This window comes from Rhipicephalus microplus, chromosome X, assembly GCF_043290135.1.
Source record: "Rhipicephalus microplus isolate Deutch F79 chromosome X, USDA_Rmic, whole genome shotgun sequence".
NCBI lineage: Eukaryota > Metazoa > Arthropoda > Arachnida > Ixodida > Ixodidae > Rhipicephalus > Rhipicephalus microplus.
Genome location: NC_134710.1, coordinates 262,308,239 through 262,336,236, shown reverse-complemented (window position 1 = coordinate 262,336,236; position 27,998 = coordinate 262,308,239). Strand labels below are relative to the sequence as shown.

At 42.8% G+C, this 27,998-nt stretch overlaps 1 protein-coding gene across 7 annotated transcripts; it reads right to left on the bottom strand.

Moving 5' to 3' along the window:
• Position 1: 1 nt before the first annotated feature.
• Positions 2-27,532, bottom strand: LOC142776093 (intron Large complex component GCFC2-like). 7 transcript variants are annotated; one of them, XM_075879022.1, is made up of 16 exons: positions 27,472-27,532; positions 26,873-26,960; positions 25,730-26,354; positions 24,614-24,705; positions 22,984-23,114; positions 21,138-21,327; positions 11,618-11,738; positions 10,396-10,474; positions 7,776-7,909; positions 5,929-6,164; positions 2,929-3,046; positions 1,734-1,810; positions 1,609-1,675; positions 1,067-1,213; positions 579-721; positions 2-413 (listed from the first exon to the last, which is right to left on the bottom strand). In XM_075879022.1, exons 12-16 carry the CDS (start codon positions 1,802-1,804, stop codon positions 356-358), a joined length of 486 nt encoding a protein of 161 aa, XP_075735137.1. In that variant the 5' UTR covers positions 1,805-1,810; positions 2,929-3,046; positions 5,929-6,164; positions 7,776-7,909; positions 10,396-10,474; positions 11,618-11,738; positions 21,138-21,327; positions 22,984-23,114; positions 24,614-24,705; positions 25,730-26,354; positions 26,873-26,960; positions 27,472-27,532; the 3' UTR covers positions 2-355. The 7 variants fall into 7 exon arrangements, with proteins under 7 accessions (XP_075735137.1, XP_075735136.1, XP_075735140.1 ...); XM_075879021.1 differs by lacking the exon at positions 10,396-10,474; XM_075879025.1 differs by lacking the exon at positions 10,396-10,474 and having other exon boundaries at positions 5,929-6,150.
• Between the last annotated feature and the right edge of the window lie 466 nt (positions 27,533-27,998).

Genomic DNA, 27,998 nt, shown 5'->3' with positions numbered 1-27,998 from the left:
CTACCAAACAAGTCAAATATTGTTTTATTTCACACTAACGCAGGCAAACATGACTCGGAAGGAGAACAGCGATTGATAACAATACTTGTATAACAATAAATACAGCAGTGTCACTAGCAATATTCAACACAACAAAAATTAAGGGCTCCGTCAGTTGTCAGCTTCGTAAACAAATTCAGGTACTGGACGGTTCCACTTTGAAACTGCAATCAATGGCAACATATTTAAATTACACTGAGAAAATTATAATGAAGGACGAAAAGTGACAACACACATTACATATATAGCACTCTCACATTGCTGCAAGAATGCTGCAATGTGAAGGTGTGTCTTTTTATTTCCAACATATATCTCATCATTTCGTCTTGTCTGTAAGTGAAGCCAGTAGCTTTCCAACTTCTTCTAGAGCATCTCTGGGGGAAAAAAAAGAAAGAGGTTTACTCATGTGGCACTGGCCCTCCTAGGTGCCACCACAGTACTCAAAGAATGCTTGTTTGTAAAATCTCACATGCAAAAGAGCTGGTATCCTACAGTCATTTCAAACAACTTTTTGTTCAAAATACTTGCCACATATATACCTGGCATGCATATCTGGTCCCAGGTTAGAAGAACCAGGCACACCCTCCAGGTGTTGCAGGTAGAGTCGTAGAAAGCATGTTAACAACTCCAGCTGTGGAAGCTGGCTTCCGCGCAGCCATGACGTCGGCAGCGTTGACACCAGCTGCATAAGCATGTGACACAATTGCAGTCAATGGACACACTTCAACTGCTGCCGAACTCTTCTTTTTTTTTTGCAAGCCAACTTTCCATGAAGCCATTCGTTTATTTCTTTCTCTCATCCAGCCAGAGGTCAAACCAAAACATCACTGAGTAATGCCTGCACTGGCAGACTTGGCCCAGTGCAGTTGCTTCCCAGGACATTTTATTTAAAGTAAACCTCCTCAAGTGCAAAAAATATCAAACAATTTTCACTAAATACCATGAGGATACCTTCCTTGGAAAGAATAACAAACAAAATGAACTACTAATGAGCCTTAGAATGGCAATGGAAAGGCAAGTCACTCACGCGAGTGCATTTTTCAACTGTGTCCCTTTGAGAGAGGTCAGCCTGGAGGGCCACAATGAGATAACGGCTCAAGAGGCTGCACAGGCAGAGCTCCTTGAGTGGTTCTTCAGCCAGCAGACCTTGCCAGCTGAGCACATTCTTCATAAGCTGCAACACATCGTGAACATTCATCTTTTATGCTGTTGTGGTAACCCCGCAGTTATGGTGCATGGCTACTCACTCGAAAGGCATAGGTTCGATCCCAGCCATGGCAGTTGACGGCATCTCGCATAAGCTCGGTTGATAACAAACATTAAACTCCATAAACCAAACTAATCATAGAGTTTGGTCACAGTTAGCCAGCTAACTAAGAGAGTAAGTGCAGTTTGAGATCTGCAACCTCATTTTCTAGAGTTTGTTTTTTGAGCCGTGAGCACAATATATGAGCGGTGGTCAGCTAGCTGACTAGCCACCTTGGCAGGTGCACACACTGATGTCATTATTGTGCATTTATTTGTTTTGATAAGATGAAAAGTAGTTTGTCTTCTCGCTGTCAATAAAACCTTAAGGCAGGACCAGAACTGGCGGTGAAAAAAGGCTGCAGGCGCGCCTGACCTGTTCTCCAACACCCTGTAAAGACAGCAGAATGTGTGAGGCCACTACAAAAAAGACCAGCAGTGTCACTTACTCTTTAGGGTATAATAGAATGTAGAAATCTTCATCTAAAGCTCGGCCAATGCGTGCAGCCACCTTGGCCATAAAGTTCTGCAAGTTGTACGACAAGGAAAAAAAAACAAGTTCTTCAGAATCATTAGAAAAAAAGAGATTAAATTAGTAACTTCATTATTTTCTACTTTTCAAAATATTTAAAGTGAACTGCGCTATAATCTACAAAATATGAATATATGCTGAAATATTAGACAGGACAGAGTACATACACAGCACAAATTCTGAACTATGACACCTCGAGCGAACCACAGCGCTCTGCAGTCAGAAAGGCCCCGCTTTTACTAAATATTTGTTACATCTGTGCGAAATAAATTCACAGGAGCCTTCATGCATTCATGATCGATATATACTGCACACAGACACATGGAGGGGAGGGTCTCCAAGGCTTAATTGTCTGAAGTAATGTCCTTCCATGGCAAAAAGAAAACAAAAAAGTTGTCCAAGAATATGGTCCACTAGACAATTTGGTGGGGGAGGTGGGGGGGGTTGAGGGAGGTGGGGGGTGTTTACCTCTAGCCTACATGCCTGCTGCACAGTAGAGAACACGGATGACGAGCTCACGGAGACAAACGCATTACGTCTGTTCTACCATGCAGTAAACACAGATCATGAATCGTTGCCAACTGGCCCAACCGTCCACTTTGATTTGCTTCATGCATTCACCCAAGACAACTTGAAGGGTAAAGGCATCATCATTATCATAATTAAAACCTGGGTGGTCCCGCTAGTTTTTGTACTGCATGTCTTGCTTCTGCAGAATTATTCTACAGAGTCTTTGACAGCTGACCACGCAATTATTTTGTAATTCATATGACATGGTGCATGGTGTGACTGTAGGACTCTGCCATGCACTAGTGCATCTGTAAACAGGACTCCTTGCCAGACACGATGACGGTACGTGATCTTTTTTTCAACGTAGTTTCAAGCACTGGCGTGACTATGTTCTAAAATACTTGACTGCCACACGGAATACCTCGATTCCAGGTTGTCCCTGATTGAAGATCACGCGAGTTTTTGTATTGCGCACTGCATTTTTCAGGGCCAGCTTGTGATGAGGCACTAGCTTACACCTTGATAAGAAAACACAGTAGAATGATGTACCAGGCACACAGGAAGACACGCACACAAAAACAGCAAAGAAAAGTGAGGCAAACCTGTAAGTGCCGACCCTGGGCATTGACAGTTGGGTAATCCTCAACCAGCTTCTTGGCTGTCTACACCAGGTTCGGTGTCTAGGTGCTGGACATGGGGTCCCAGACTTTTTCGCTAGTGCTGCGCACAACGAACTAATTTAAAACTTCCATCCATCACTTCCAACCTTAGTAAGTACAGCAATTAGGCATGTTTAGTAAGGTAAAATTCCACACGGTCTCTCAGTTATACTCTGGCCAACATGTTTTAAAACAAATCTGGTAGCCTTGTTCTATGCTTCACAAAATGTGCATCATGATGAAAACTGTTTTGTGTTTCACTAAAGTGCATCATGAGACAACACAGCGACAGCCACGAGACACACACTATATGTTGTCACTGTGCTATCAATCTGTTTTTGTTTCTACTTGTCTAGCCTTTTGTAGCACTTATATATATTAATCTATCTGTCTTGTATCAGTCCTAGAAAAGGTTTTTCCTTTACTTTCTTTATAGAGCTTTATCAAAAGAGTGAGCTTCCCACAAAGCTCATTAAAAGTTTCAGAGCTCATGATCGAGACCGCTTGTCTAGACACATAAAATCTGTTCAATGCAGCAATGACCTGAAGACAACCACAAGGGTTGAAGGACAGGACTTCTGGAGCAAGCTCAACACAAGCTTAATATAAAATGGAAACTTAGCTGTTACAAATTTAATCATATGCTCTTTGTTTTTCATCTCGAGCACACAGCCAATTCGGTTGTGCACATTTTAATCCAAGTGGCTCACTTGTCACAGAACAGTTGCTTCACAAAAAGAAAGCTGACAGACAAGCCATCTTTGGAAGGAGGACACGCTCCACAATTCGGGGCAGGAGGCAATGATCAGGGTCTTCAGGTGTGTCTTCACCATAGAACAGGAGTGCATCATACCACACACAGCTTTCAGGACTCTCGGGCTTCTCCACAAGGTATTGCCACACAATTAGATGAATGTGGGCAGGTGAAGAAGAACTTCCAAGGACAGAGTTCTTGCTGATCAAAATTGGCAGTTGCAAAAAAACGTACAATATGGCAGTGACTATGGTAATACAGAAAGCACAGATTATAACCGTTCAAGCTATACTGATTCTGGTCATTCCAAGTGGTTTTAAATTAAAACCAATCATAGTCCATTGCCACAATTCTGAATTGTGCTCGCTACCTCTCGTACACCCGCTAAAAATAAGCTCATCGAGCTGGAATCTACAGCATCTGCAAGGCAATATCAATTTGCTCCCAAAAATATATCTTGTGCAGAAGCTGTAGCTTAGAACTTTGAGAATTGACAAAAAGCAGACATAACATGTACAGCACGGTAAAAATTTAAAGTGGAATGTGAGATAGTGTAGGCCTCCCACTATTTCAAAAAATAAAAATAAATAAATAAATGAGAAGTGGAGACAGTTGAGGAATGGAAGTTTAGGCAAAGTGCAGCTCACAAGAGAACACAATGCAGACTCTAAGAAATGCTGGTTAAATGCTAGTTTTCTCAATATACACAACATTAAAACTCAAACTTTGACATTACCAAATCCAAGATGATAATTAGGGTTCTGGCCCTTGAATGGGGGGGGGGGGGAGCCACCAGAACATCACAATAGCATTGAACAATAGATGCCATGTCAGGTCTTTGGCATGCAGTGCCATTTAATGTAACATTGCTTTTCTTCTGCCAAATAAACCTGATATACAAATAAAAATGGCACACTGAGCTAACCTACTAGTCTAATTGGCGGCATGAAAATACCCGTGATTAGAATGACGCTGCACTTACTGCTCTGGAAAAAAAAGAGGGGGGGGGGGGGAATAAAAAATAAAGGGAGCCAATTCAATAATGGCGGGTCCCCGGGCCAGTACAAAATTCCACAGCTGGCAACCATAATGACAATACATCTCCCATATCACTGAGCTTTGAGTGCATACGCTGACACTTCATATATTTAAGTATTACTTTGATCTGGCACACAGCAAACTTTGCTCTATGAAATTCTCTTTTTGCTTCTGAGTTTTAAGTAGAGAACCATCGCTTTAATGAAATGCTGCAAAGCAATATGTAGAATAGAACCCTTTGGAGACAAAACTACTACACTCAACAAACTGTGCTACAGTTTAACAGAATGAATCGACCACCAAGTCGCATAGAACAGGCAGGAAGCAGGTTGCAGAAGTACATGACAAGCTGCATCTTTCCTATCCTTAAACAAAGACATTGATCAATAAATTTTATTTAGAAGACTATTCCCTGTTGGACACACTATAGACAGAGATCAGATATTCCAGATTTCAAAATAACAAATTTTTATTTATCTTGTTATTGCAAGAAGTGCTTCCAGAAATCACTTTCAGCAGCAAATTTTTTTTACTTAGTTTTATATAGTTAGTTAGTTTTATCAAAGTGTATTTCAATGGTCACCTTAAAGATACTTAGATGATAGCATTACGATTGTCACTAAATCCTGACTGAAGTGAATGTCACTGAAAGCAAGCACTGTTTAGATATTTAGACAGACAGACAGACAGACAGACGGACGGACGGACAAGCAGACTAGTGGACGGACAGATGATGATATATGTTGAGTTTAACATCCCGAAACCACCATATGATTATGAGAGACGCCGTAGTGGAGGGCTCCAGAAATTTTGACCGCCTGGGGTACTTTAACGTGCACCCAAATCTGAGCACATGGGCCTACAACATTTCCGCCTCCATCAGAAATGCAGCCGCCGCAGCTGGGATTCGATCCCGCGACCTGCAGGTCAGCAGCCGAGAACCTTAGCGACTAGACCACAGCGGCGGAGCCAAACATTGTTTACACATTTCACCTAATTAAGAATACACCCTCATGGCAAGGAATCAGAACTTGACACCAACAGCAGAACCACATACGATTGAGCCATTGCTGTAGTCCATTCACTGAATTCTTCACCCCTCTATTTCTTTCCAGTGAACAATTCAAAAGTACATCTGAAAAAAGTCCCACCTCAATGCGATTCCAAGCAGCCATCTGAAGTCGCACAAAGGGCACCAGGAGCTTGACCAAGCACAAAGGAATGTATGGCTGCTCGTAAGATTCACCGAAGTCTCGCTTTCAGCGCTCAAATTTCTGCTTCAGGGCAGCCATACTGTTGAACTGCTCAGTTAATTATTCAAAGACGTGCCTTGCATCATCCAGGATTAGCTCTGCGATCCCAGACCCGATTAGCTGCTGAAAGGAGACTGATAAGCAAAATGGCAAGCACGCTGAATCGGTGCTTATTCATTTCTCGAACAGCATGCGGAAAGGGAATACAGGAGAGAGGGCAGACACACAGTGTTGCCTCACAACTGAAAAACTATTTGGCCCAAAAGCATGAACTTATACACACAACTGCACATGTCAAATTAGGCCAACTGCAGGCAAAATTTGTTTTCTGAAGTAGCACACTAATTATTTTTATGTGTGCAACATCACTGGAGTTTGCTTAACACAAGCATCAAGCAGAATTACAAATATAAAAAGCTTTGCACACGTCTTGACGAATTGATCGTAGCATTTTAAACAAAACAATGGTATTCGAAAAAATGTGTGTATGACTGCACAAGGCACAGGGAGATGCTGAATGAGAATGTGAACCAATCTGCAATTAAGATAGTGTTTGTGCAGGCATTAACTGAATAAAATGCGCACAGCATACAAAAATTGAGGACAAACGAGAAAGGAAGGGTCACGTACAGAAAGAAATGTTGTACACTCATTTTAAGAACTAAGCTGCAAAGGAAATTCATGTGGATTTTTTAGAAAGCTTTGCACAGAAGGTGAACTAGCTGGTTTTTGCTGCAAAGTGATACATTATGGGCAGTACCAGCACACACACTCATTGGATGATGAGAACAAACACAAGCAGCGCTTGTTTGTTTCTCTTCTCATTGTCCCGTGATTTTGTGCACTGGTACTGCCCATAATGTATCACCAACTAGCCCAACTATCAGTCCTGCTGCAAAGTGATAACCAAGAAACTGGCATTCACTGAGGTGTCAGGCTGACATCATGGCAAAGTATTTTACAACCGCTTTAAATCAGCTGCCAAGGAATAAGCCATGCCCACTGTTTTTGTTCTCGTGTCAGCATTATTCTACCCCGGGGCCGCCTGGCCAAAAAACTAGGCATACCTACAGGGTTATAGTTATAGCAGTTTAGATGAGTTATGGCAAAACAGCATGAACAACTGGAGAGCAAAAGAAAAAAAAGAGGACAAAGCACTAATCGTTGACACTATTTTGCCATTAAGTACAGTGCACAGGAAGTCAAATGCGACATCAAATTCTTTAGTATAATGATTAGTGTATGCAAGAGCTCAAGACAATGGAGTCATGCCACTGCAAATATGGCTGGTAAACGTTGGCTCTGATGCAAGTAATTAAGTCTAATCTACACAGATATGAGAGTAACTGAAAACAGAAGAAACGAAAGTGTGCATGTGCATCACATATCACTAAAATGTTACCGTAAGTTTCAATTTTTAGCACTGTAAGTAAACTGACTAGCTGAGCTAAGAACTCGTGCATTTAATTTCTTCACTTTTTCCTGTTTGTTCTCTTGTTGTTCAGCCATTCACACTGTTTTACCATAACGCTTCGCAGCTCAAGAAAGGTTCAATTTGGTCTAGTAACTTTTTACTTGGCTACAAAACTTTCTTTCACAAAAATAAATATGGGTTTGATTTGTAGATTTGTGGATGATACAGGCAGATGACAGTTTTCCTTTTTGAACAACTAAGCTAAGTTACACTTCTGTAGCAAAAAATGAAAACACTTTGCCGTGCCCACATCACAAATTAGCAAACCCACCTCGCTTCTTGTCGAAGGACAGCCTGTCGGCATCGGGCTGCTCATCATCGGTGGACATGCCATCATGATGCATCAAATTTCGTGGTTGTGCTAAGCCTTGATGCTGGGCCTCATGAGCCTTGCGTCTGCGCACTCTACAAACAACACATCAGGTTACCTGGCCATTCTGACAACCACTTCTTGATATTAGTTATTGGCAATTCATTAGCTATGTCAATTGAAACATATAAATACATTCAGCACAAGGAGACATGGACTAAATGAGACCACACTAAGATGTGAGGTCAACACTGAGCAAACTGTATGCTACGTGAATGACTGTCTATGGGTTTATTAGCAAATGATAAAAAATAACTGGCTAATTCACCAGTCGACTGTTGTGCCTGCAAGTGAAGATAAGAGGGCTCATAGGAGGATAGCACATTTGGAATAATGCTTTTGACCGTGGGAGCAACTATTTAACCATGTCCTAGTGCTATTTACCATTGTAAACCATTCCTGGTAATGCCCAGATAGTCTCCGACGCGTGTATATAAAAGTCTTTTCAAATGTCTGTCTGTGCAATCATAGTGTACTGTTACATTGATTCTGTTCCAAAGTAGGCAATAAAATTATCTGGCTAATTGTACTTGCCCTGCTTATGTATACTTGTGCAGTTTCTTCTTGCCAAATTCGCCAGGCAACAGAAATACACTGATCAGCTCACGAATTATGAACTGGCGGGTAAATGCACTAGCAATGACGGCAAATTATTTTCAAATGTGATCCCAAGAGGAAAAAACCCCCCTGCGGCCTTCTCGTTCAGCTGCCCGCCAATTTCGTTGCTGGCTGCCTCGATTATTAGCCTCTACGGGCTGGCCTCACATCGCCTTCACTGCAGAAAGAAAATTTTTTTTTAAAACTCTGACTTCAGCGACTTCACTAGACAGCAGCATAATGAAAAGGTAAAAACAGGATGACACACAGGACAAAGCTGGTTCTTTTCCCCAAAGATCATGTACATGACAGGAAGAAAAAGGGCTCATGTTGATGCTGTTCAATAGTTTGCTATTTGCGAAGATTTACCAACCAGCCCAAATGGACACATGGCTGACATCAAGTGACTCTCCTATTTCAATCACTGAATCCAGTGTGCTTATATTTAAATGCATGTTAAAGAACCTCCCAGGGGGCCAAAATTTCCTGAGCCTTCCACTATAGCATCCCTCATAAGTATATGAAGTGGTTTTGGGACATGAAACCCAAACAATCATGTTATTAGGTAGTTTTGAGGGAGGCTCAAAATTTTGGGGAACCAAAGCCGTATGCATGCTTTGGGTCAAGCAGGAGCGAAGAGTTTTCGAATTGGGTCTGCGGTGCTTTGGCCACTCCCCCTATATTTTATGTCATTCCCGTCTTAGCTGAGAGCCGTCACTTCAGAGGGTGCCATCACGTTTGTCTGACGCAAAGCTTTTGGGGCAGGCTTTGGGGCTGCTGCTTAATTCGAGAAATAGCGTCCCCAACACAAAACCCAAACCCTGTGTGGGTACCGCGCATGCACAGTGGGCTCGATGCTATTTCTTTGGGGCCCCAAAACAATTGGAGCCCCCACTCAAAAACTCTCTGTTATTACCTGAATTACTACAGACAGCAAGCTTATAGAAAAATACTATACATTTCTAGTCATCATGGCAGGTGCGCAGTGACCGGGCAGGCATTGTAAATATGCAAGCAGCTATGTCTGTACATGCCAGTGCTTAACATCTGGTAGTAAGCCTGGGATGCAAATAGCACCAGAAGTGCTACTGCGCTCATTGCTTTGTGTACTGTGTCAAATTCAATCCCAGATGTACTCTATCCATAACGTTGTGAAAAGTCGCAGGTGCTGAGCAAAAGACCTAAGACCTTGAACTCAAAGAGGCTGTCTATTGTTGTAAAAGCAGTCTTCTCACATTGCCTCTCGTCTAGGCTTGTGCGAATAGTCAAATTCTTCAAATATGCGAATGAAAAATGCACCATTCAAATTTGCTTCGAATCAAATTCAAATTATTGAAAATTTCAAATTATTTAGAACGATCAAATAGATGCATATTAACCCGCATGTAACATCCTGTAAAAGTAATTTCACTGCAGTGAAGGAAAGCTAAACCGTGAAAATGCCTCATGTAAAAGTAGTTTCACTGCAGTATTGCAGTGATAAGCCGTGAAAACGCATACCTAGAAGAAATCCGCTCTGCCACGAAGCCTAACTTCAATATTAAATAAAAATATTACTCTCACATTGATTCATTTTTTTAAGTTCAAAAGCTTGTTATACCAACTTGCATGCTAAAGTATAGCAAATTTTAAAATGTCACTTATTTTACAGTTTATCCCTTGCATTCTAGCACAACTCAAATACTGCTACTATTCAAAGTTGTTTCCACTTCTATTGATGCAAAAATATGAGAATTTGCACAGGCCTTCTCCCTTTTTTTAAAAAACATTGTGCTGCTTTGTCGGGCCATGACAAATATCGCCATTTTACTTTATAGTATGCGATATATATACCATTCAAATTCGATTTAAAGTTGTTTGACCAAAACTACTATTCTTCTTGACTTTGCTTCGAACCTAAAATCATCACCTAAAATCATCTCACCATTTGCACAAGCCTACTCTCGTCGACTCCGATTTGATAATAGGCGGCCTTGAGGTGCATTGATGAAAGGTACTTCTTCCTGTGGAGTCAATCCAGGGCATTGTATGTCCGCGGGAGAAAATACAAGTCCTTTTTCATGATAATACTCAAGCAGCAATAATCGATAAAGAAACATAAGAGTCCCATCCTCTTTCACTAGCACCACCGGAGATGCCCATGAACTCTTAGACGGCTGGATGATGATGTAGTGCAGAATCTCGCTGACTTGTTTTCTTACAGACTCGTGTTCTTGCTCTAAAACTGTACTGGCTCTGACGAAGTGGTCTGGCACTTTCCGCTGTTGCGATGCGGTGTTTCGCAACTGGAGTCTGCCAAATTCTTGACAATGAGAAGCAGTCCTTGTATAGCAAGAGCCGGGTTTAGGCTGTTTTTAATTATGCTTCGGATGGCTGGGATAAACATCAAAAAATTGTTGATGACCTTGACATTTATTTTATTCATGCTATGTTTGCATTCATTCGTCTGATTTTTATTCATCCTATGTCTTAGCCAACTATTGGAGATGAATCAACACCAACTAGCCCACCTTATAGCTCCCCTGGGGCGCAAAGTTTCCATAAAGCTTTTGCCTTACCCACAACATATCGCCACACACTGCCCTTTCCTTCTCTATAAGTTGTACGTTGCTGGCCTATTGCACTTATTGATAATGCCTTACTCAAACCACGTCAGAATGTCTGACAGCATTCTAAATTATGCATTGACAGCCTCTTTCGGCCTCCTGTTCACTGAAGAGCCAATAAAAGAGCTTTCTTCTGACGCATTCATTTAGTCCGAATTATTGGTCATCGACTGTATTTCAGGATCATCTCATAGACTTGAGCAAGCAAACACAAAAAGTTTAGTTCATTCTCAAACAAACACGGCCACCAGTCAAAATACTTGAATGTTAGCTGCCGCATCTATAAATGCCGACACGCCTCTCTTTGCAGATCAAATTATCGATGGCCGTGCCCTGTACGCTGCAATCAGTGCCAATGTGTATTGCTGTAATCTAACTTTTTATTTACCAGCCACAAGTTCAGCCAAATTAACAGTTTCATTTTGGACCTGCCGGCTGCTTTTGTCAACATCTCGACCATGTGAAAATATATACACGCACAACATGAGTAAAAGAGCGACAGAGAGTAGTGTGTTACAATAAATTTTAACAAGTCACCACCTGCGATGTTGCAATCTTCGGCCTGGTCTTTGATGTCCTGGTGCCTACGCTGCACAAGCTTCTCACTGCGCTGACAAAGCCGAGACATCATACGCCCCTCCAAGGCCAGGATCACAAGTATCTGCAACATGTGACAGAGGACACAATATGCACCAAACTGTCTTCTGTGTGCTTCCTCAACTAATAACATTAAGTGGTAGGAGGATCATGTCACAGATGTCAACAACACAAGAAAACCCCACGGACCTACATTATATCGACTTATACATGGGTGAAATACGATTTAAAAGCTCTCTTTCTAAATTCCGTTGGCTGGAAAAAAATTCCAACAGAAAAAGACAAGCTCAACTAATGTTTCCTTGCTGAAATTTTGTCCCAGAACCTCTGTTAAGGAAATAAAACTGGTGTCACTGATTTCAATATCATCTATGACAGCTTGGCCTATCTGACATAGAAACATATTTTTTAAAATATGAGTTCCAGTCCTCCTTTCTGATCTAAATATTATCATAGAAGAGCAAAATGTATGTACACACGTCTGCAGGACAACCCTTAAGAAAATTCTTACTGAACTTCGTAGTCAAAAAATTTAAGAATTTTCATATGAACCCAATCTTTCCTAGCAGCATACCATTTTTATAACTTTTCAATTCACAATGATAATGGCGGGAAATTCTATGCTGAAATTGAGCAAAAAAGCTATTCTAACACCTTTCTATCAAACCATACCTTGTGGTGGCTTATACAATTTTGCAAATACGAACAACAAAATAGCAGGCTACTGAAACATTACAAAAATATAAAAAATCGTCGCACACCGCAATAAACCCAGCTGCCTTACTTTTTCTTCCTTGCTCACAAGTTAAACTAAACATAAGCGGACAGCAGCAAAGGAGTACCATGGGATAATACTTGTGATTACTTCATTCCAGGAAAGCTTAACTTGTAATAACCGTCATGAATCAAGCAACATTTCATATGAGTATCGCACATTCACATCCCGGTTTTTCCGCAGCAGCCCCCCAACTCCCAACTCACTCTCTTACAGACAGTTGCAGCAGATTTTCCTCAAGGTACACATACTGTAAAAAACCTTTCTACAGAAATTCCATAACACTAGGCTTGTGCGAATATTGTAGCACTTTGAATATTTGAACGAATGTTACATTATTAGTAATTTATTTGATTAAAATTTATATTATTAAAAATTTCAAAGCATTAAAATTAAACTAATTAATGTACAGTATATTAGTCTGCACTTACCTCCCTGTAAGAGTGGTTTCACTACAGTGAAGGGGTGCTATACCATGAATAAACTGAAATAAAACCCTCACTGCAAAACCTAACCTTATGGTTAAATGAACACGCTACCCTCACACTGATTCAACATTCTTTAAGTTTGAAAGCTTTTTATAGAAGCTTATACAGGTTTTTATACAGGTTGGCACTTACATTTTACCAAAAATCAAATCCTGCTACTACTATTCAAGGTTGCTTCCAGTTCCCTTTGAGACAAAAATAATACGTTCGCACGTTTGTCTCTTTTTTTTTCTCCTTTTTTTTTTGTTTTGAAGGTCTTCAAACTGTGAGGGTGGCACTCTGCTACGGGAACTTGTATCATTTCGCTTAGATCCTCTGAAGAAGGCTGGTCCACCGGCCGAAACTGTTAGGATTCAACAAACATTTTATTGTTTCGTTTTCTATACTGCACAATTCTCGATGTATGTAACTATATATATATATATATATAGAGCATCGAACGTGTAATTCGAAGGTCGTAGGTTCGATTCCTGCTCACAGTTGGTAATTTTTTCATCCACTTTTCTTTCTTCTTATTCACATTCCATTGATTTTAATAACTTCCCCTGTACATTCCTTGGCATTACTGTCTGTTATAGCTCATTAATATTGTGTTAAAACACGGAAAAATGAGCCCTTAGGTATACACTTCTTTCCCTTATATATATATATATATATATATATATATATATATATATATATATATATATATATATATATACACAAGGGAAATAATATAAATATAAGAGAAATAGGTGTACACTTAAGGGCTAGTTTTTTCGTGTTTTCATGTTTTGACACCCTATTAATGGGATCTAACAGACAATAATACCAAGAAAAAAATAGGGGAAGCTCTTAGACCGAAACGTATAATCAGTTCCTGACCACTGCAAGTTATCTTTTTACCCACTTGTCCTTCTTTGCATTTAATATACAAATCTGTCTAATATATTCCCTTATACGTTCCTTGGCATTATTTTCTGTTAGATCTCATTAATATGGTGTTAAAACACAAAAAAATGGGCCCTTAAGCATACACTTCTTTCCCTTATTAATTACCGAGGTTCTCGTACTGCGAGAATTGGTGCCTTAGGTTGTATACGAGGGACTATTGGTCAGCTGCTAGCTCGTAATAAGTTCATGTGCTACATGACGTGAACAGGCTCATAAAGAGTGTGCCACACTCCCCGCCATGACTACTGGTGGAACTGACTGACACTCCCACGTTTAAATTCACATATATAACCAATAAAGTGGCCGAGGCGATCGCTGCTGTTGTAGCTCAGTGGTAGAACATAGAACGCTTTATTCGAAGGTGGCAGGCAATTCGGTCCAATAACTTCCCTTATACTTTTCTTGGCATTATCGTCTGTTAGATCTCATCATTATATCTATATATATCAGACAGTAATGCCAAGGAAAGTATAAGGGAAGTTATTGGACCGAATTGTATAGTAAATGTGAAGAAGATCATTATATTGTGAGAATTCATTGTACGTCATCTTCCTCTTCTATCAATAACCATCATCAGTCTTCGCCCCGTTCCTCTTCATCATCGGCACCATCTTGCTGTTGCTTGAATAAAGCGTCAGCTGCACCGTTGTATTTCAAGTGGTGGAAGGTGCTTCCCGATCTCTTCGACCTCTCTCCATCCAAAGCCAGCTCCTGGAGCTCCGTTCGGGACGTCGCTTGTGCCAGCAGAGCACCATGGCCCAAGAGCAAGCCCAACCGAACCACCCGCCGGCGCAACCACCAGCCGCCAACCCTAGCCCGGTCAACAACCCCCCTCGGGAGCCTCCAATCTTCTCCGGTCTGCCTGGCGAAGATGTCGAAGACTGGCTCGACAACTATGACCGCGTAGGTGTCTACAACAACTAGAACAAGGCATCGAAATTAGCACGCGTCCAGTTTTACGTCTCTCAGGTTGCCAAGACGTGGTTTCTGAATCATGAGAGCGACTTCCGCGATTGGTCTTCCTTCAAAGACCAGCTCCAACGCATTTTCGGTACACCGACCGTCCGTTCAGAAGTTGCTCGCAAGAAACTGGCAGAACGCGTTCAACATTGCGGTGAGTCCTACACTTCCTATATTGAGGATGTGCTTGCACTTTGCCGCCGTATCGACGACGCCATGCCAGAAGGTGATCATGTCCGGCACCTTTTGAAGGGTATCGGACCTACCACTTTCAACGCCCTCGTCGCACACAACCCTTCGACGGTTTCCGATGTCGTCTCGGTATGCCAGCGGCTTGATACCTTGCAGTCAATCCGTCTGCGACCCGACTTCTCTGAGAACCCCCTGGCAAACAGTATAGAGCTCCGATCCATCATTCGAGCCATAATTGGTGAGGAATTGCAAGCCTGCACTTTACCTCCTTCTAACAATGTTCCCGCTCAACCCGCCTCTAGTGATCTGCGTGGAATTATTAGGAAAGAAATGTCAGCGTTTCAAAGCACCCACCGTGCTCCACCATGCCTCCAACCCACTTCGTATGCACAGATCGCTGCAATGCAACCCTCGCCGTCTCAAGTACCACCACCTGTACCTGATCACGAACATCTCGCACCTCTAGTCGCCCGTCCACCGAACCCTACCTACCATTCTTCCTGGCGGGCCCCACGTCCTATTTGCTACTACTGTGGAATTCGAGGACACATTTCCCGGGTCTGTCGACGTCGGCAGCAAGATGAACGTCGTGGTTATGCCGCTTTTGAACGAGATGACACATGTGCTCGAGGTTACTACCATTATGCCGACAGTCCTTCCAACCACCGATCACCGTCTCCTGTGCGCATTTCCAACACGACCAACAATACACGTGCATCCCGACCACGCTCCCCTTCGCCACTCCGACGCTCTGTTTCACCACTTCGGCCTGTCTCTCAACTGGCTGCCCAGCGATCGGAAAACTAAACAGTGCAGTTTTTGGAGGGAAAACTGCATCGCGGCGAAATGACCCAAGTCCTCCTGAACGACCGTCAAACATGTTATTGGTAACTGTGGAAGGTGTGCGGGTGTTGGCTTTGGTGGACACGTGAGCAACTATTTCAGTTATGCGTGCCGACTTGTGTTCTCGATTGCGGAAAGTGAAGACACCCTACCTTGGATCATCTTTGATTGGGGCCAATGGAGCAATAATTAGACCATCGGCCCAATGTACAGCGCGTGTCTTCATTGACGGTATTCTTCATCACATCACCTTCGCTGTCTTAATTTCATGTGCTCATGAACTAATTTTAGGTTGGGACTTTCTCTCATCAGCATCTGCATTAATTTCTTGCCGTCAACGTGTAGTCGAAATGACCGAGACCGATCACTGCAGCGAACGCGTCGACGAAAAACCATTGTGTTTCTTCACAGCTTCCGAATCTATACTGCTCCCGGGTCAAGAGCAACTCATCACCATCACTTCTCCGAATATTGCCAATGGTGACGTCCTTATCACCCCTTCCAGCAGCTGTCTAGCTCACGGCGTTGTAGTCCCCTCCAGCCTGGTGCGGTTCAAAGACAGTGCTGCGATAATCCTTGGCCTGAACTCTACCCCAGAGCCCGTCCTCCTACCCCAAGGTTCTGCAGTGTCATGTTATGTGGATACACAACCGGTATCTTTGGTCTCTCTTGACGCCTTGACAGCTCAGCCACAACAGGCCCAGTCTGTTACTTCCTCCTTTTTTGCTCCCGGGATAAATCCTGACCTTTCTGCTTCTCAGCGTGAGGCGTTGCTGAATTTGCTCAGGAAACACCAGGCCTCCTTCGACGCCAATGCTTCGGCACTAGGACAGACCACAGTTGCGCATCATCGCGTCGACACTGAAGGTCAGACTGTTGTACGCCGTCGTCCCTACCGAGTCTCCTTGGCCGAGCGCAAAATCATCGAGGAGAACGTGACTGATATGCTAGACAGAAACATCATACGACCCTCTACCAGTTCTTGGTCATCACCCGTTGTGTTGGTACAAAAGAAGGATGGATCGGTACGATTTTGTGTTGATTACCGCGCGCTCAACAAGATTACCCGAAAGGATGTATATCCGATGCCCCGTATAGAGGATGCACTTGACTCATTGCAAGGTGCCCAATACTTCTCCACCCTTGACCTTCGGTCCGGGTATTGGCAAATACCAATGAACGAAGCAGACAAAGAAAAGACCGCCTTTCCTACGCCGGACGGTCTTTACGAGTTTAACGTAATGCCATTCGGTCTATGTAATGCTCCCGCCACATTTGAAAGGATGATCGACACTGTTCTTCGTGGCCTCAAGTGGAAAACTTGTCTATGCTACCTCGATGATATCGTCGTGTTTTCTTCTACTTTTGATGATCATCTGCAACGCCTAGATCAAGTGCTCACATGTCTCTCCAACGCTGGACTTCAACTAAACACAAGGAAGTGCCATTTTGGCAACACAGCTATAAAAGTTCTAGGACATCTCGTTACTAAAGATGGATCTGGACAAAATTTCCGCAGTCCTCAACTTTCCGCGACCCTTCCGTTCCAAAGAACTACGCAGTTACCTTGGACTCGCATCGTACTTTCGCCGCTTCATTCGCAACTTTGCCACTATTGCCGCTCCTCTCCACAAGCTCCTTGCTAGTACCGGTTCTTTCGATTGGAATGATAATGCGAAGCCTCATTTCAAGAACTCAAGCAGGCACTGACATCCCCACCGGTGCTTTGTTATTTTGATGACAAGGCACCTACGATATTACACACTGATGCAAGTGGACAAGGAATCGGCGCCGTACTCCTCCAGCGCGACCATGCCTTTCGCGAGAAAGTTGTCGCGTATGCAAGCCGCACTCTGACCTCTATAGAGAAGAGGTACTCGATAACCGAACAAGAGTGCTTGGCTGTTGTCTGGTCCATCCAAAAATTTCGTCCGTACCTACATGGTCGACATTTTACTGTTGTGACAGACCACCATGTTCTTTGCTGGTTGTCCACAATCAAAAACTTGTCGGGACGACTTGGCCGCTGGATTCTCCGATTACAATCTTATGACTTTGACGTCATCTACAAGACTGGAAGACAACATCAAGATGCCGACGCTTTGCCACGATGCCCTTTGCCGCAGTTTTCGGCGCACGTCACATCCCCTTGTCAAATTGGCCATATGGAGGACGCCTCGTCGATATCATCCATTTCTTCCCTACCTTCATCCACCCGTCCATCAGTACTTACTACTCACCAGCGAGCCGATTCTTATTGCACTGACATCATTGGTCGGCTTACCGGTGCTTCGTCTTCCCCTAATGCCAGGCTCCGGAAACAACTCCGACTATTCAAGTTGGAGGACGATGTGCTATATCGATACATTTTCCACCCGGAAGGCCACCGATGGGTTCCCGTCGTATCACGCGCACTACGCATTGAAGTTCTGCGCGCTTTCCACGACGACCCGACGTCAGGACACCTTGGTTACTACAAAACATACGAGCGCATCCGCAGTCGATTCTTCTGTCCAGGTCTTTCCACGACAGTAGCTAAATATATTGCCTCGTGCGCACTTTGCCAACACCGCAAGCGGCCCACCACTGCTCCAGTCGGTATCCTACAACCACTTCCTTGTCCATCAGAGCCGTTCTCTGTCGTCGGAATCGACCTCTTCGGGCCCCTTCCAACTACATCAGACGGCAAGAGGTGGATCGTCACCGCGGTTGATCACTTGACCCGGTACGCTGAGACAGCCTCAATCACTTCAGGAAGTGCTTCGGAAGTAGCAACTTTCTTCTTGAATGCTATTTATCTACGTCATGGAGCCCCTCGTGTCCTTTTGAGCGACCGGGGAAAGGCATTTCTTTCAAGCACGCTCAGCGAAGTTCTTCAAGCATCAAAAACAGTTCATAAAACAACATCTAGCTATCACCCGCAAACTAATGGCTTAACGGAAAGATTTCATCGCACGCTGTGTGACATGCTGTCCATGTATATCCGACCGGACCATCGCAATTGGGATGCCATACTTCCCTTCGTCACGTATGCATATAATACGTCAGTTTAACGAACCACAGGCTATTCTCCATTTTTCCTAGTATACGGACGCCAACCGACATCACCACTCGTTGTTTCATTCTTTTCTGGCCCCGTCAACTCTTCGCCATTCGTTTGCGACCAGTTTCTGTCCCGTGTTGCTCGATGCCGTCGTCTTGCCCGTGTAAACACCGAAGCTAGCCAAGAAGATCGCAAACATCGTTACGATGCCACTCACCGTGTCGTTCTCTACCGCCCTGGCGACAATGTACTTCTGTGGACTCCTGCACGAACGCCTGGCTTATGCGAAAAGTTTGAGTCACGCTATCTTGGCCCTTACAAAGTTATCGAACAGACCTCACCGGTGAACTACCGTGTCACACCTGTTCATGTCCCCACTGACCAACGCTGCCGCGGGACAGAGATTGTGCACGTTTCGCGTCTCAAGCCCTATTGTATGCGTTCCACAGCGTAATTCGCGGCCAGGCTGGCCGCTTCCGTCGACGGGGAAAATTAGTGTGAGAATTCATTGTACGTCATCTTCCTCATCTATCAATAACCATCATCAGTCTTCGCCCCGTTCCTCTTCATCATCGGCGCCATCTTGTTGTTGTTTGAATAAAGCGTCAGCTGCACCGTTGTATTTCAATATACAGTCGCCGACCGATTTTTCGGACCTGGCGGGGACCGAAAAAAAGTACGAAAAATCAAACAGTCCGAAAAATTTGTTTTCGCCAAAAATCTGAAGTTTATTGCATCAGGCAGGTTTAAAAAAGTCCTTGATGCTGCCTTGCCTCGAACTACGCTTGGAGGCAATTTGGTTTGCCCGTATTTGCGCCAAGGTGACATCGTCGCCGTAAACGCTCGACAAAATTGTCACCGCGTTGGCGATCTCCGCCGCCGACGACCGCCATCCGGCGTCGACCGTCATCCAGCGACATCTAGCTGCGAACGTCCACTCTCTATTAGCTTGATTATGGCAGCTGTCTTCTCTATCGTCAGGGTCGTATACTTCCCCCGCTTCTTCACACCACCTGGCTCCCGCGATGGCACAGATGGCGGAGCCATGGCACCGAGAACACAAAATTCGATGCCGCAGATAGCCGCTGCGAAGCACACAACGTCTCGACGCTACGCGACACAACACGTGCAGAATGGGGACTGAAAAAACCTGCAACGACAATAAAAGAATCCTTCTTTCGCCTCCTCCCCGTGCGATGTGATGACGATAGTGCTGACGCAAGACAAAAAAAACGGCATCCATCACCGCGTCTTTTAAAAAGCAAACACGGCCTCCGAAACTTAAATGATGGCGTGCGCATTCTAATCTCGGAGGCAGGAAAGGCATCTGAAGACCAAGCTTAGTCTAGCTTAGTCAAGCCGACGGAAAATCCAACATGGCGGCGTTCACAATGGCTTGGGGCGTGGCACGAAACGAGCGATTTAGTCCGAAAAATCGAACTTTCAGGGGCGAATTCGCCCGAAAAATCGGTCGAAACAATGCATTAGCTCTATGGGATCCCCGACGGTGCATTTATGAAGTCCGGAATATCCAACAAGTCCGAATTTTTGGAGTCCGGAAAATCGGTCGGCGACTGTACATATATATATATATATATATATATATATACATACATATATATATATATATATATAGTTATAAACTTCGAGAATAGTGCAGTATAGGAAACAAAACAATAAAATATTTATTTAATCCTAACAGTTTCGGCTGGTGGACCAGCCTTCTTCGGAGGGTGTAAGTGAAATGATACAAGGAACTTGTATCATTTCACTTACATCCTCCGAAGAAGGCTGGTCCACCAGCCGAAACTGTTAGGATTAAATAAATATTTTATTGTTTTGTTTCCTATACTGCACTATTCTCGAAGTTTATAACTTTTATTATGGTAGCCGGAAGAAACTCTGATCATCTATTTCATCTCTATATATATATATATATATATATATATATAATATATATATATATATATATATATATATATATATATATATATATATATATATATATATATATATATATATATATATATATACTGCAGGTTGGTTGGGTCCTGACAACAAGAAGTGCTATATACTATTGAAATCCCATTCGAAGCTATTCAACCAAATTGCTATTTGTTTCGAGCCTAAAATTTGCATTCACACAAGCCTACGTAACAGGAACTATCCATGCTACCTGCATGTAGCTGGGCCTCACAGCATGAATGAAGGCAATAGGTATTCACAAACCTTGGCATCAAGGCATTCAATGAGATCAGCAGCATATGACTGCATCTCTTGGAAGAAGCGGAAGTTTGTTTCCAACTTAGGCTGCTCCTGGTGCAGCTGTGTAGTGGTCTCCGCCGACACCTCCAGGTCGGTGAGCGCCTGCGTCTTCTGCCGTCAATGCACGGCTAGCATTTCACGAACTGTGGCAAGCCTGGAATGGTGACCACATGCTTTCAATAAGGTTGCCAATAACTCTTAAAGATGACTGCAGTTTACTCTACAAGTTCACATGCAAATCAAGTAAAAAAAACCCTTGTGCAAACATTCGAGCAAATAAATATATTACCCTCACATCGACTATCATTTTTAATGTTTAAGAACCCGGTAGACTGAGTATAAGCTCAAAGTATTGCAAATTTTAATTGTGCAGGTTTGTTGGGTCATGACAAATATACTCACTTTTCTTATAATAAGTAATAATATATGCTGTTTGAATTCTATTAGAAATTATGCAATCGAATTCCTATTCACTCTGAATCACCTTCCAACCTAAAATTTACTAGTTGCACAAGTCTACTAAAGAAACCAACCGCTCTCAGCAATTGCTCAACATATTGACAGTGATGGGTGCAGTTTGATATCAACAATGATGTGTTCTGAAAAAAAAAAAAAAAAAGACTAATAAAAGTTCAGATAGCGTGTGTGTAATTATTCTGCGTGTGCTGTGCAATACTTCATGGTGATTGATTCTGAATGAAAAACTGCTACGCTTAAATTTGGCAATACATGACATCTATCGCTGCACATACTACACTAAGAAAAAACTCCGCTTTCTCAAAGCTTTAACGAGATTATGAGAGTCAAGTTACATTGACAGTTGACCCATAGACACTAGGCAACATTGTACAATGATAGAGCAAATTGCAGTCGAAAGACCTGCCAAATTTACTCGAAGTAACTTATTGCTCCTGAGGGAAGAGTGCACTTTCTGGTACACAATGAGATAGATACCTGTAGCCAAAAATTAAAATGGACAGAAAAACTGCAACAACGCACGTTTTTGTGCTTTCTTGCATCTTTTGTTTTCTTATTTTTACACTAATGCCCTGGTATTTCTCCTGTTTGCTTCACATGTCTTCAGCAAATCATACTGATGTCTCACACTTTTCTTCATCTGTTATATGACAATCTTCTAACCCTTTAATGCCTGAATTATAAAACTGCTAAACAAAATACAAATTGTTTTCATTTCCCAGCTTTAAACGATTCCAAAGTTAAAGTTCTCTAAAATGCAACTTTAATGCATAATTTTATGTATGTTGCCAATTCTCTATATGCCGCAGAAGCAAGGACCTTGCCAACAAAAATTGTACTTCATAACTACGTAACACGTTGTGAGCCACCTCTTGGGTATGTATACATACCAAATAAACAAAATTATTGAAGATAGAAGCTGCATCACCCAGGCGAGAAAAAACGAAGACGTGTGAGCTGTCGCACGCGTTCCACACTTTCCACCATCACCCATCACCATCCATCACAAAACAATCGGTTCTAGCATAAAATACCTTAGTCGAGATGGCACCAGACTCTTTATGCTGAAAGCTATATTTTCCATGAGTACTTGAAAGGCAGCACACATTTCGTGACTCGGTTTCTCGAAGTTTTTCGGTATGACGCGAATTCGTGACACTGGGCAATAAAGGATTAATTTTTGCTCGGAAGTCACTGAAGCTATGCCTACAGTAAAGATAAACAAAAATGCAATATAAGGAGACATCAGAATGCTTGCGGTTTGCCTCGCCCACTTAGATTTATGCACTCAAACATGCCCACAAGAAATTAGATTTGCGAAAGAGTGTCTTACCGATCTGTTATCCGCTCGAGCACAGCCTGTGAGCTGAGGTTTTGCCGGTCCTGGACCGACACAGCAGTGGGCTGCTCTGTGAATTATGTTGGCACCACACACTGTTCCTCTGGTGTTGGGACGGCTGCAACCTGCATACGAGAGCTTGTTAGCATTGTAGCACACAGTTGCATGCAATTAGACATGAAGACACAATGTCAAGCTATAGTAAACGTTCACAGTAAAAAAGTACAAAACCTCCTAGGGCAGAAAATTTAAATTCGTTATAACCAGTGTTTTACTAACAGTGAAATAGTTATATAAAAGTCATACAGTTGAAACATGAGGACACGAAGAACTTCGAATCGAGCACTGTTCCGAATAACAAAAATCTGCTAAAATCACTGTGATTTGAAGTTTACCCATCAGAAATGAAACACGTGAATCTGTCTTTCTCGCGCTAGATTTTAACCATTCAGGAAATAGTGTATCTGTTCCTTTTATGTTATTTTGGCAGTGCACATGGGTATTTCGTACTGAAGAAAAACAAGGGGTAGTACGGTAGTTTGATACTGCTTTCCTAGAATGGCTACGTCACTTTGACACTAGCCCTTCAGTGAGATTTCATCACTTAATCCAAAATGATAATAAAAGGCTAATTATTCAAGCACTTCCCTATATGAACGAACCTCAGAAAGTAGAGATTCCAATGTAATTAATTCACATAAGTTGTTCTCACTTGCGTTCTACAGAGTGCACAGATTTGGGGCACCTTTCCTGTCTATTTGATGCTGTTGATTCATACCTCAGCAAGCAGGAAGATTTTTATACTTTTTAAATTTTCCTTTCAAAACCTTGCCCTTAGGGGCAGTACAACCGAGCATCATGGATATACTAACAAATTTGCTTTATGCAAAAAGTTAAACAGCCAGGAATCAAACGGTCCAAAAGTCATACGATGCAATTCATGACTTAAAGGAGCAATGGCACAAAATTTCAAAGGCAAGATAATGAGCGAGATAGATTTGTGTGGAGACATACACAACATCTACGAGATACCAAGGGCAAATATAGCCTAGACGATATTCAAAATTATTATCTAAGTGCACACGGTGCAACCCAGCAAGATGCAGAGCCCTTCCAAACGCTGACATCAACACAGGTGCAATGTAAACAAACGTAAGTCATGAGTTCGTGTTGGCTCGCTGCACCTTGTGCTTGCACTACCTGTGATTTCCTCTTCTGCCCTTGCGGCTTCGTATGCGCTGGCTGTCAGTGTGGCACCTGCTCTCGCGTGCAGTGCCCACGTCACAGTTTTGTGCAATCACGTGGTGTTTACCTTGCCCCCAGGACTGCTCCTATCTAGCTCGATGCTCTTTTGAAAGCAAAGTTGAGATGGGCACTTAAAACGTCACTAAATAAGTAACTGTCGCGCAATCGCGCGAACGAGGTTTCCAGCTGCTATAAGTGGGTCAAAAAACAAAAAAACAGGGTGCAATATTTTTGTATAAGTGCTTTTTTAAGATGATATTTAGGGGAGAGAAATGAGGGAGTTTTCTTTACAGGAACATGGTCATAGCCGAACTATTTGAATCCAACTTTGCGCAACAAGAACTGCAGCTGGTGAATAGAAGAAACACTCTCAACTTACCGGTGCAGTACTGACACCCTTCTTCATCTGCTCCTGCCCCCAACGCTCCAACTCAGCAACATCATCACGAGCCACCTCATCACCACTTAGCTCTGCAGAAATGGCATTTGTCAGCACAGTTCCGTGAGCCTTTTAATACCGATACTCTGGTACAAGAAAGGCAACTGATACAACCAGAGTAACGACGGGAAGCATTTTTTCAAGTCACCAAAAAGGTTTGATTCGACCTCACCCTGGGGGTGAAAGCTAGTATGTAGTTCCAAAAAATATGGATCACGTCAACTGCATCATCTAAAGTTAACTGCAGCAAAACAGGTCATGTTCATTTATGTTTTAACTTGATAGTCTTCCTGGACTGTCGAAAAATAATAAAGTAAAGGTCCACATGCTGTTAGTTCCTCAAGATGTGAATATTAACAAAAACATCTCATCGTAGAAGCCCACTGTGAAATCAACGTGTGATTAATTACACTTTCACTGTCTACTCTTGACTTAAAAACTCAAGCATCTTCCAAGCCTTTGGTGTTCAAAAGAACTGCGTACCTGTCTACCATTAATACTTTAGCTACCAGCAACCCCACTTGGCACACTGAAAGCTGCCTTAGCGGCACTTGCCTCTAGCTAAATTGAAGTGGGTCTGAGTGCACTTACAAGTGATGCATTGGGACCTAGTCACAAGATCAGCCAATGCGTGAATGAAAGGTTTCAGAGAGGGTGGCCAACATGAACTGATAATCATATCTTTTTTTCTTTCAGTTTAATTTAGAGCCACTCGATGAGTTGCTGAGCAAAGTCACGGCAGTTATTGTTTGCGAAGGTGCTGATAATTTGCTGCCAAAATTCATCCCATGAAGACAGTGTTGCCCCGTGGTTCTCATACCACGTACGAGCGCTGTCTGCTAAAGCAAAGTAGGCGCGTGAAAACTTTCGCTCGGAGGTCCATCGGTTTGCCTTAGCAACTCGCTCATACTGGGCTAACCAGTCCTCGACGTCTTCATACGCCTCACCATGGAATGTCTCCGGAATCTGAGGCTGCTCAAAAGTCAGCTGGGAAGCACCTGCAGTTGCCATTTTTCCAGGCGGAGTGCTTTGCTGGGAAAGTTCTAGGGGAATCACCTCAGGAATAATGCCTCGCTGTCGGCGACTGTAGCGGTGGACGTGGTATCCACTGAAGGAACAGGTTCCGGTGTCGGACTTGAAGTGCCGGACCGCGGAGGAGTCCCGAGCATCAGTCATAGAAGCCCCGCACCTCCACCAGTGTCGCAACATGCAAAGAACAAAACACAAGGCTTCCTTTCGACGTTAACAGCAAGGCTCTATTCACATACAAAAACAAAGCGCAAGAGCAGACGCGCAACGTTGTCTTCCTCGAAAAACGCCGGAGACTGCCGCTCGTGATCCTGGCTTCTTCGTCCTTTTGTGTTTACGGCTAATAACCGTGACAATATCATGGTTTGAGTGTATTGCAACTAACACAACAGCAGGTGAAGAAGGCAGAAAGGAGGCTTGCGTCCCCGAGGAGGAGACCACGACTCCTTCAGACATATTCAAATATTAACAGCTCCATAGCACATCTATTCACAATTATCATCTGCATGTTTCAGTGACATTTTTACTTATTAAGCATTTTATTCTTTTAAATTGATAAAGTTTAGGGCACCGCACGATTGGATGACAGAGACTCTGTCGATGATCCAGAAGAAGATTGAAGCGATTCGGTGAGTTGTGGATTCAGGCCACTCTGAAAACAAAAAGAATTTTATAAACGATTGGCCATAGTTAAAACCCGGGTCATTAAAAAATTAATAAATGTCATCTTATGTCAGCTTTTTAGCACAAAACAACACAAGTAATTCAACAGTATAAGGAATTTTCCTTTTACTGAATAACACCCATATTTCACAGAAAATCAGATCATAGACAGCCATTACTAGCATGCATATAAAGTTATACAATTCATGCATAATCAAGTTCTGTCAATTTGACACCAATTCATTTGCAAGGTGCATTCAGTAAGGATGGACGGCATCCAATAAGGATGGACGGAAAGGTTCCAAGGATGTAGCATGGAAAAAGGAGGGCTTCTCAAGTTGCTAGAATGTAATTATGGAGCTTTCACCCCCAGTAACTGTTAAGTGACAAACAATTTGACATAGTTCCCTGGTTCACTGAATACTGAAGCATCACTAAACCATTACAGACGAAACAGGCAGGAAAAGGCCTCTAGATGACCCACCTTCACTGAAAAAGGGTGCTTACCTATAGTGCTACTGGTCCACGAAATTCTATTCCTGTATCTGGTTGCTGCCGGGTCCCTTTGAAGACGCTGGATCTCCTCTGTGTACTCCTGTCACAGTAAAGCAGAAGTGAATTGCGGTGTATTCTAAGCACCGAGAAAAGGAAAAGCAGGTCATTTTGCAATAAAAGAACAATCCACCACTCATTCCTTACACACAAGTTGCTTCACAAATAAAGGAGTCAGAATCGAGCAAGTTGATTCATGGTGAATATAAACGAAAAGCATGCTTAAAACAAGAGCAATTTTATGTCAAAGCAAGGCTTTGTGATGGTTTTAAGTGCACCTTTGCTAACATTTTTTTCACAAGTCAGGTACATATACATGGAATTGTTAGTATGGATCAATGCTAAATAAAAAGCCCCCCCCCCCCTCCCTTCCTCAAGTAACAGAATAAACTCAGTATCAAGGTTTACAAGAATCATCATCATCAACCTGACTATGCCCACTGCAAGGCAAAGTTCCTCTCACATGTTCCGCCAGTCAACTTAGTCCTATGCTTGCTGCTGCCATTTTATACCCGCAAACTTCCTAATCTCATCTGCCAAACTAACCCACTTACCTTCTCTTGGGATCTAGACTGTGATCCTTAATGAATAGCAGTTATCTTGGCTTATCTGAAATTTCAAAATAGAGCGGTGACAAGCAAGCTACAATGGCACTGCAGACTACTGGTGGTACAGATAAAAAAAGAGAACTTTGACTAGATAATTCACACTGAAAGAAGAAAAACAAACACCTGGGGGACAAGTAAGAACAAAGCAATAAGGCAGTGTGCTTGAGCTTTGCTGGGGGGGGGGGGGCTTGGGTCGGGCAGAAGCATAGTGCCCTACTCAGGCCATGTTTATAATCGAATGGGACAAACCTATCAGAAAATTTGTGGACTACGCTCATGATCCATGATGGCATTTTTCTTAAGGCCAGGGTGCCCGGCATGATTGCAATAATGCTGTCAAAGCAAGCACCAGCAAGAAAGCGAAAAGCACAAGCAAGAATATTGAGGATGTTTAAGAGGCTTCACAATGCATGGTTTTACAGCAGGCTTATTCAAGAAAGTGTCACTTAGTAACACAGAGTCATCTGAAATGC

What these genes read in the sequence shown, in the direction of transcription:
- LOC142776093 (XM_075879022.1), bottom strand. Translation starts at nt 1,804, where the DNA reads ATGGCCAAGGTGGCTGCACGCATTGGCCGAGCTTTAGATGAAGATTTC. An exon ending in ATTCTATTATACCCTAAAGA is followed by an intron (nt 1,676 to 1,733) that starts GTAAGTGACACT and finishes CTGTCTTTACAG; the next exon opens with GGTGTTGGAGAACAGGTCAG. An exon ending in GGACCAGATATGCATGCCAG is followed by an intron (nt 414 to 578) that starts GTATATATGTGG and finishes TTTTTCCCCCAG; the next exon opens with AGATGCTCTAGAAGAAGTTG.